This window comes from Triticum dicoccoides, chromosome 5B, assembly GCF_002162155.2.
Source record: "Triticum dicoccoides isolate Atlit2015 ecotype Zavitan chromosome 5B, WEW_v2.0, whole genome shotgun sequence".
NCBI lineage: Eukaryota > Viridiplantae > Streptophyta > Magnoliopsida > Poales > Poaceae > Triticum > Triticum dicoccoides.
This window is the reverse complement of record NC_041389.1, coordinates 641,371,859-641,381,868: the sequence shown is the minus strand read 5'-3', so window position 1 is coordinate 641,381,868 and position 10,010 is coordinate 641,371,859. Positions and strand designations below refer to the sequence as shown.

Below are 10,010 nucleotides of genomic sequence, written 5' to 3'. Positions count from 1 at the left end.
AAGAAAAAAAAACAGAAAACACGTTTTGTTTTTCTCTTTACGAGAGGCACGGCCGTGACTCTCGCGAAAGCACAACCGTGCCTCTCGCGGAAGCAAAACTGTGACTCTCGCGAAAGAAAAAAAATAGAAAACGCGTTTTTTTTTCGTTTCCGAAAGGCACGGCCGTGACTCTCGCTAAAGCACACCCGTGCCTCTCGCAAAAGAAAAAACCGTGACTTTCGCGAAAGGAAAAAAACACATATTTTTCACGCAAAAATAATTTTTTTCGATTTTTTATATCGAAAAGCTAAGGAAGACTGGGGCAAAACCAAAACGTCAAAAAAATCCAAGAAAAAAACCGTTTAAAAAGCCGAAAATGCGTGCAAAAAAGAAAAAAACAAAATCCAGAGGGAGCGTCCAGAGCGTGACACGTGGCGAATGACTAAGAGCGCGGCAAGTGGCCCTGATCGTTGCGAGGCTCCCGAAGGAGAGCGCTCGTTAACTAGTTGCTCTCGTGTGCGGAACCAAACAGCAGTGAGTGAGGCGGCCCATTCAGGGCGTCCCGCGTTGGGCTAGCCCATTACCTCACGGCTCGCGCTAAAAGGCGAGACGCTGCCCTATTTCCCCGCCCATCAGCGCCTTCCCCTCCCCCCACCCCTCCGCGCCGCCAAAAGAAGAACAACCTAGGGTTAGGGTTGTGGAGGCGGCGGCTGCTAAATTCCAGATCCGATCGCCATGCCCGGGCTGGAGGAGGAGATGTTCGTAGCCACCATAGTCGCGCGAGAGTCGAAGGAGGAGGCCGCCATGGCCACCGAAGTCGCGCCAGAGCCAGAGGAGAAGACCGTCGTCTTCCCCGATTGGGTGATGCTGGATCGCTTCGGCCGCACCCACAGCCATGCCGACCTAGACGCTGCACGTGAGGCGGCCAATAAGAAGAAGACCGCCGTTGAAGTCGTCACGGCCGCCGGCCACCGCTGCTTCTTGTCCTTCGCCCTCTCGGATCCTCCAGAGGTCTCTTACCTCGATCTCGAGTGGCCGCGGGAAGGCTCAGTCGAACCCGTGGCCCCCTCCCGCCTGCCCGCGTATCCCTACGTCCGGGCAACTGACGAGGACCTCGTCCTCTTCGAAATCAACATCCCAAGACAGCCCCACGACTTGCCGTCAGATCTGTTCGTCTACACAGCTGGTCGTACCCCCTCGGTGGATCAGCTCCCTCTGTACACTGAGCCCATGGTAAGCCCGTTTCTGATGTCAAAATTCGACACAGGCATCCTGCGCCTCCCGGACAACAGCTACATCGTTTCCGACCTCAAGGTCTACCATAAAGAGAATGGCCCTGACAATTATTCCATGTTTGTCGAGCTCTACGTCTTCAACTCCAAGACCAAAGAGTGGAAACGCTTCCCCGAGATGCCTGCCCCCCAGCCGCAAGACGAGAGCAATACCCAGTTCCCCATCCTCTGGTCAACTGCGGAGGTGCTTGCTTTCGGCCACAGGTTCCTCTGCTGTGTCGACTACTTGAGCGGTGTCCTGCTATGCGACTTCTCCAATTTAGAGTCCCCGGTGCTCCACTTCGTGCCTTTCCCTGGAGGAGATGGGTACTCTGAGAAGCTACAGATCATGCCTTTCCTTGGAGGAAAAGAGAACGCTAAGAAGGCACAGATGGCAAAGTGCTTAGCGGAGAGATTCCGACGTGTGTCCGTCAGCCACGGCATGATGCACTTTGTCCGCATTGATGGCTGGCGTCCGCCTCTTGAGAGAATCCAAGGGCAGCAGCAGCCTCTCCAAAAGATCACAGTATGGACTTTGGATATCGGGGATGGTAGCAAGTTCAAGTGGAAGATTCATTGGGGGATCAACCTGGATCTTCTCTGGGCGCAAGATGGTTTCCATGCTCTGGACATACCTCGCTGTCTTCCCCAGTTCCCAGTCGTCTGTGCGAACAATCCGGACGCCCTATGCTGCCTGTTGAGGAAAGATGAACTTTCTCGACAGCCGTGGATGATCATGGTTGACATGAACCAGGAAGATCTGCAGCCATCTACTAAATATATCAATCAGCAGCCCTACAATGTTGCGTGCGTGAATGAGAAAAAACCCATGGAAGCTCACCAAATCTTCTTTTCTAATGTGCCCCTACTTCCAACTGTCTTCTCCAAATACCTTGTAAGGCCAACAGGTAAGCTCTCTTAATATTCAAATGTTGTCCCTTGTAATTATGTATCGATACAACATGGTTGTGTTTGCTTAGCTTTCTGTTGGATATGGTAGTGTAACACTGGTGTCTTTGCCTATTTATCTTAAATATGATGCAATACATATCCTGCCTGGTTGTGAGGCTAATTGAACTGTGAGACTTCTGCATGCTTAATATCTATTACCTCCGTCCCGAAAAGCTTTTCTTCGATTTGTCGAGATACAGATGTATCTAACACTAAAACGTGTCTAGATACATCCGTATCTAGACAAATGTAAGACATGCTTTTTGGGACGGAGGGAGTAGTTTGCGCTGTCTGCTCTCTCTGTGGGTCTCTTTGGAGTGTTCCCCCCTTCATTAGCGATTCTCAGCACAAGGACTTCTGGACACATACCGCTCTATTTATCAGGGCTGTTTGCCCTGTGTTATTTTCTATCTATTGCTTTTCTCTTGTCCCAAAATTTCTATTTTTGCTGCCTTTTGAGGTTGCGTTGTGCTGCTTTGGTATAGCAATATTAATTAATTGGGGCCTTTAATATATTTGCTGTCATCAATCTTCTCTTAGGCTGTTCAAGTGTTTTGAGTTTTAGCTGCTCCAGTTGTGTAGGTGCACTAAACTTTATACTCCCTCCGTTCCTAAATATAAGTCTTTGTAGAGATTCCACCATGGACTACATACGGATGTATATAGATGCATTTTAAGTGTAGATTCACTCATTTTGTTCCGTAGGTGGTCCATAGTGGAATCTCTTCAAAGACTTATATTTAGGAACGGAGGGAGTACTATATTATAAATAATAATACCTTGCTCCTTCTGCCGTCAAGTTGTCCTCCAGAGTCTACCATTTTTTCCTTGTTGGATCTTTTGCTTTTCACGAGACTGTTCACTATCTATGCACGTGGTAGTTCTTGATTCAGAACGCAGCCTTCTTTTGCTACTAGTTTGGTGTGCTATTCTGAAGCAAAACTCTAGAAACCACACTATTGTGATTGCTCTTCTAAAGCATAAAACTTGGTCCTCTAATTTTATATCAGTGCAAATGTCTTGTACCTTTTAGATTATATGTACAGACCTTTAACACATACTTTTCTGTTGGTAAAAGATTTAGAATGTGTTTCGTTGGGTTAGTTTGGGTCAATCAGGTCACATCTTTGCCTTTTTCTGTTAGAATACTTTTGTTCTAGATAGTGCTTGTATTTTATATCATGTAACTCAGTATTGGGCCAGTGAAAAGCCATTCTCCCTGCACGTGAATTTTCATTAGGTAAAATTCCTGTAGTATTAGCCCCGTTGGCGCCCTCATGTGTCTGTCCCCCTCCAACTGTTTTCTTAATCCTCACATGCCTCATCCGACATCATTTCACCTGGACTGTTGTCAGGACTCTCATGTTTCTTCAGTCGGCCGCCCTCTCGCTGCCTCTAGTCCTGTGCCACCTGAGCACACAGCCCCATGCCGCTGGTCTGCAGCAGATTACGGCCAGCCCCCTATGTTTACATTGATATTTAGGGTGAAAGAATTCTCTTGATCAGGGTACCCCAATCCAATGCTGTTTGTACCTCTTGTTTGTCTTCTTTTTTTGCACAGCAAAACCATTGCATGTGGTTTTGCTGTTCATCTTATGTGTCAATACTTGTCGCAAACAACATAGTGAGATGTTCAGATGGTGTACATATCTAAGTTGTTTTTGTTTTATTTTATTGGTTGCAGTGATACCCCGGGACAACAAGCTCAAGTTCGCAGCTAGCTCTTCAGAGGAGATTATGCCCATAACTGGAGAAAGCTTAAGTTTGCAATGTGAATTCCAAGACCTGAAAACTGATGACCCGGCTTGGAACCGTCTTCTGGTTGGTCACACAAAAGATGGTATTTGTCCTGAATGTCATGGGAATGTCATGGGATGAGGATGATGGGATGAGGATGTGTATTACCTCTATCCCAAAATAAGTGTCTCAAGTTTAGTACTCCCTCCGTCCCATAATATAGGAACGTTATTGACAATCTCAACTTTAGTATAAAGTTGTACAGTGTCAATAACGTTCCTATATTATGGGACGGAGGGAGTACAACTTTATACTAAAGTTGAGATACTTATTTTGGGACGGAGGGAGTATTAAATACCTACTGTCAGTAAGAGTAAACGATACATGTTCTGGATCCTGTAATCATATGTTTAAGACCCCGTATCTCAAAAGTTTGAGATTGAAAGCCTTCTCTTTTTATTCTTTCTCGCATAATAAATCAAGCGGGTTTTGCTGGCAACAGCCTCAGTGTTTGTCTCCCCAGACCCAGGACAATACTTTGATCTTTCTCTTTAGGCGCACAAGCCCAAAAGGATGTCTTTTTTGTTTGGATTTTGTCCGTTTGCAGATGGCACCAAAAGGATCTCTGTTTTGTTTGGATTTTGTCCGTTTAGGGATGGGGATGTCTGTTTTGTTTGGATTTTGTCCGTTTGGGAATGGCAATGGATGGTGTCTGCCTGGATTTCTGAATGTGGCCGGTCACATCTTGTTCGGCTGCATGCAATTTTTTCAAAGCAACAAAGATGTAGATAATGCTAGCCGCCATAGTCACGCCAGCGGCTGTGGTTCATGCCGGTCGGCAACAATGCCAGCGGCCTATAAAATGGCCATTCCCTAGTTTAACGCCGCCAACAAAGCTAGTGACTGATACACTAGCCAAACTTCAAAATGAACAAGTTTTTTACGCCGGCAACAAAGCCAGTGGCCGTCACACTAGATTGCCTTCACAATGAACAAGTTTTTAGTGACGACAACAAAGCCAGCTGCCGGCACACTAGCCAGCCTTCAAAATGAACGACCATAGTCCACGACCGAGGTCTCACCTAGTTCAGGCCGTCTTGGGCGAACATCTCTTTCTGCCCGTTCACGAACCAAGCCTTCCTCTCTGGTTCATATCAAGTCACCAACGTCTAGGCCACTCACGGGACGGGTTTGGACGCTCTCAAGCGCGGGACAATACGTGTTGCGCTCTTGTTGAATGAACCCCCATCTCTTTTGGATTGAGTTGATGCCGCGGGTGCTCACAAATTGGTATGGGGCAAACTTCCTTCTCTCATGAAAAGTTTTGTGAACTTTCGTCCAAAAGACATCCTTTTTGCTGGGCACCTTTTGTGGGATCTTGGCCTATCTCCATCCAACTCTCGCAAATCAAAGTGTCCTCCTCTTGGGTGTATAATCCCGTGCGAATGCTTTGCCTCCTTTGTGCCTTGACCCTTTGGGTGAGCTCATCGATAAACACCAATGGCTCCTCCGCAATGTCGATCTCTTCTTCCTCATCTTCACAATACATGTCATCATCTTCATGCCATGAGTTGCCATGGTCGTCGATCTCATCTTCATCATGGCCACCGAATAGGTCATCACCATACTGGCCGCGACCGTCCTGGCTTTGGGTCGTGTCGGGATCGAAAGCATGGCCTTGACCGTCGAAGTTGAAGGCCTCACCACGGCCCCCGAAGATGACGCTCTCCATGAAAGCGGCGTAGTCAGGGTCGTCGACCGTCAGCGTCGGCAGTGGCATTTCATGGAACAACTTGCACGCACCGGCAAGGTTGGCCGTAGGAATCGACCCGGGATACGCCTCCACAAATATATTCCGAATATAAATGAAACAATTTCACAAATATATTCTCATCACTCCCATCCTACTAACACTGAACATATCGTGATTTCCTTAAGCTTGTGACCCTGTAGGTTCGGTAATCCATAGACATGAATGAAACCGTTCGTTCAATGACTGACATCGGGATCATGGACGTCCATATCGATCCCTATGATCACACAAATGATATTCGAGTGAACCTATGGTTATCATGTGATGTTCCCTTTGCTTCACGATACTTCACAAAACCCGGGATGCATCGATATCCTCTTGAGTCATCACAATGCTCACTATACTGAAATCCTCATTACCGGTTTTGTTCTTCTTTCTCGTTATTGTGTTTCGGCATCCCGTGACGAAGTCACCTATGTTTGGCTAGACGACGATCGATGCCATCACACCAAGAGGGCCCTAAGAATGTCTCTCCATTGTTGGAGGAGCAAATCCCATTCTCGAGCTATCCAAGCACCTGTCAAACTTTTCGATTAACCTGTAAGTTGTCGTTATGATTACCGTGTTATAGCTGACGTTTGAGCAACCCCAAAACCCACCATACGGTAAGAAGCGACCACGATACTCTCATGGTCTAAGGAGCAAAATCACACGTTAACTCTCCATATTATTACAATTGATTAGAGACGATATTATCTCAACTCATAACAAACAAGTTTAGGTCGATTCAATATGATCGTTCTTCCAACGTCATAATCTCAATGTTGTTTTAGGAATATCGTTACACTTAACGATATCCAAAGATCCGGAAAACGTGATCACTAAGAACACTTGAGCTACTCCCTCCTTCCACTTATATAGGGCCTAATACATTTTTCAAGGTTATCTTTGACCACGGGTTAGCACAATGATATATGACATGCATGTAACACAAAGCATACCATCGAAATCATATGTGAAAGAGGTTTCTAACGATATAATTTTTATATCATACATCTCATATACTAATAATTTTATCATGGGCCATTTGCATTTGTGCCCCTAACTCGAATCCACTACTCAGATTTGCCCCTAATTTCGAAGTGTGCTCAAATTTGCCCCTCTGCCATTAGTTCCCCTTATAAAAATGCCCTTCTATGCCGTTACCGTCCGGTCAAAGGGCTTTGACCGTCTACTGGTCGTTTATTGGACATATTTGCCCTTCCATGCACATGTCACTTACACGTGGGACCCACCTAGAGTAAAAAAAGCAATATCTCTCTCACTTACACATGGGACCTACCCCAAAGTTAAAAAAATGTCTCTCTCACCCTTTCTCTCACTTACCGGTGCACCCACCGAAATAAAAACAAAATATTTTTTTCACACACAAGCCCTGTCCCTTCCCTGGCATGTGGGCCACGGGACCCACCGTCAAGGTCAAAATTGGTCCACGACGAGACATGCCTGGCCGTGAGCGGCTCACTTGCCGGCAGCTCACCGTTGGTGGCCGGACGACCGCGAGAGGAGGGCCCGAGGGGCGCAGTGTATCTGCGCGACGCACACCAAGCGAGTTGGGCGCCGCAGAGATAGGTGGTAACGCGCGCATGCGACCACCCGAGGTCGGTCATGGCGGGCGGCTTCATGCTAGGAGCTACGGGTGCAGAATCAAGAGGGGGAAGAGGGCGTTAGGGGCGCGACCTTACATCAATGGCGGAACGGATGTCAGGGAGGTCTACGGTGGCTTGGGGCGGTCGAATCTTGGAGGTCAACGACGACGACCGTGGCAGAGGACGGGGTCCGGGGCGTCGTCTACGGGTGTCCCCTGCCCGATTCATTGCGTGGGCTAGAAGAGAGTTGGCCTGCGGTGCTCATGGACATGCTCCTTTATCTCGAGCTAGCCTCTGGCGGAAGGAATCGTTCGACGTGCTTCAACGACATCGAATCAAAATCGGCGGTCTGAGGTCAAAGGTGGGGAGGATGTGCTGTGGCACTCGACACTAGTCATCTCTCATCAAATTAGTTGGCTTTTAGGATGAGGGCATCTCGTAAGAGCTTCCTAGCAAGGTGGAGGCGCTTGGGGTTGCCGTTGGCCGCGCGGAGACGAAGGCAATGGCGACGGTGGCGCTCTTTAGAGGTGAGAGAGGGAGAGGTCGTGGGGGAGGGAGGAAGAGGGATGGATGGATGGAGGGAGGGCTGCGGTGCTCGGGGAGCTGGCGGCTGCAGCGCATGGTATCTGAGCAGCTTGCGGTCGCCGGAGTTGAGAGAGAGAGAGAGAGAGAGGCTGTGAGGTAGAGGGAGAGAGGTGGGAGGTGAGAGAGAGGCCATGAGGGGCCCAAATGTAAGTGAAAGGGACAGAGGGGGTGAGAGAAACATTTTTTCCTTTTTATTTTTTTTCTGAGTGGGTCCCACATGTAAGTGACACATGGAGGCAGGGGCAAAATGTCCAATAAACGCCCCTTAGATGGTCAAAGCCCTTTGACCGGATGATAACGACATAGAAGGGCATTTTTACACAGTGAACTAACAGTGGAGGGGCAAATTTGAGCATGCTTCGAAATTAGGGACTAATCTGAGTAGTGGGTTCGAGTTAGGGGCACAAATGTAAATGGCCCTTACTTAAATACCTCCATAAATTCTACAATCGGTGGGACCTGCCTTGGGTTGAGCTAATATGGAACACATACTACAGTAACAAGATCCCTCACGCATCTGACTCTTGCGGCTCCTTCTGGTGGCGAGATGTAACAAAACTCATGCCAATCTATCGAGGGATTGCTAAAGCTCAAGTGCACACGGGCAAGGATATTCTTTTCTGGAAAGATTTATGGCTTGCTGATATTTTATCAGAAACACACTCGCGGGCCTTCTTGTTCGCTATTCAGGAGGATCTCTCAGTCAAAGATTTCTTGGGGACCACGAGACTAGGAGAAACCTTTCACCTTCCGCTCTCGGTGTAGGCGCATGCAGAGACAAGAGATCTTCAACGGCTGGTCCTAGACATTCAACTGCAGGACAGCCAATATGCTGCTGACAAGTGGATCCTCACATGGGGGACTGAGATGTACTCGGCCAACAAGTATTACAACTTTTACTTCGAGGATGTTCGGGCCCATCAGGCTTATAACTGGCTATGGAAATCTAAAGCAACCATGAAAATCAAGGTGTTCGACTGGCTCTTACTGTCTGTCAGGCTTAATTCCAGAAACATGTTGAAGCGAAGGCACTACAACATTGGTAACGATTATACCTGCCTCCTTTGCAAGTCCAATTTGGAAGAAACTGTGGAGCACCTCTTCTTTGAATGCTCCTTTAGCAAAAACTATTGGTCAGACCTTGGCATTTGCTGGAATACACAAGGCACAAGATTAGATTGGATCAACCTAGCAAAAATGTCCCGGAACAAGCCACTGTTCATGGCAATCTTCTTACAAGCATCTTGGAGCATCTGGAAAGAAAGAAACAATAAGCTCTTGAGAGGAATAACACCTACTAAAGCATCCTGGATCTCAAGATTAAAAGTAGACCTCTCCCTTTTAACTCATAGAGTTGGGGAAAAGCAAATTTCCTTTCTAAACTCTTTTGTAGCCTCTTTATAGACTCCTGCTCCCCTAGCCCTCCCCAAAGGGGATGGCCTGTAAAAACCATATGTAAATACACCCATTTATTTATTTAATTACACAGCAGGAGGCTCTCCTACTGTTTCATGTGTCAAAAAGTTGCAAATTATGAAACTAGGTGAAATTCTAAGCATTTTACATGTTTAAAGCATTTCAATCCGATGCACAGTTGTGGAGTTATTAAATGAACGAACCATAGGGATCAATCTGTAAATATGCAGTTTTCTGAACAAATAGGAAAATCGCAGCGCACATAAAAAACACATGCGGGCTGAAACTGCTGGGTGCCGGGGTTTCTCTGTTGGGGAACATAGTAATAATTCAATATTTTCCTACGTGTCACCAAGATCAATCTAGGAGATGCTAGCAACGAGAGAGAGGGAGTGCATCTTCATACCCTTGAAGATCGCTAAGCAGAAGTGTTACAAGAACGCGGTTGATGGAGTCGTACTCGCAGCGATTCAAATCGCGGAAGATCCGATCCAAGCGCCGAACGGACGGTGCCTCCGCGTTCAACACACGTACAACCCGGGGACGTCTCCTCCTTCTTGATCCAGCAAGGGGAGAGGAGAAGTTGAGGGAGAACTCCGGCAGCACGACGGCGTGGTGGTGGAGCTCGTGGTTCTCCTGCAGGGCTTCGCCAAGCACTACGGAGGAGGA

The 10,010-nt window shown here is 47.4% G+C and overlaps 1 protein-coding gene across 1 annotated transcript; it reads left to right on the top strand.

Annotated features, from left to right (window-relative positions):
- Positions 1-610: 610 nt before the first annotated feature.
- LOC119312273 lies at positions 611-4,445 on the top strand. Its single transcript, XM_037587998.1, has 2 exons — positions 611-2,158; positions 3,886-4,445. Exons 1-2 carry the CDS (start codon positions 715-717, stop codon positions 4,077-4,079), a joined length of 1,638 nt encoding a protein of 545 aa, XP_037443895.1. The 5' UTR covers positions 611-714; the 3' UTR covers positions 4,080-4,445.
- Positions 4,446-10,010: the final 5,565 nt, after the last annotated feature.

Excerpts from the sequence above, each read along its gene's own strand:
- LOC119312273 (XM_037587998.1), top strand. The coding sequence starts at position 715 with ATGCCCGGGCTGGAGGAGGAGATGTTCGTAGCCACCATAGTCGCGCGA. Across the intron at positions 2,159-3,885 it reads ATACCTTGTAAGGCCAACAG|TGATACCCCGGGACAACAAG; the intron begins GTAAGCTCTCTT and ends TATTGGTTGCAG.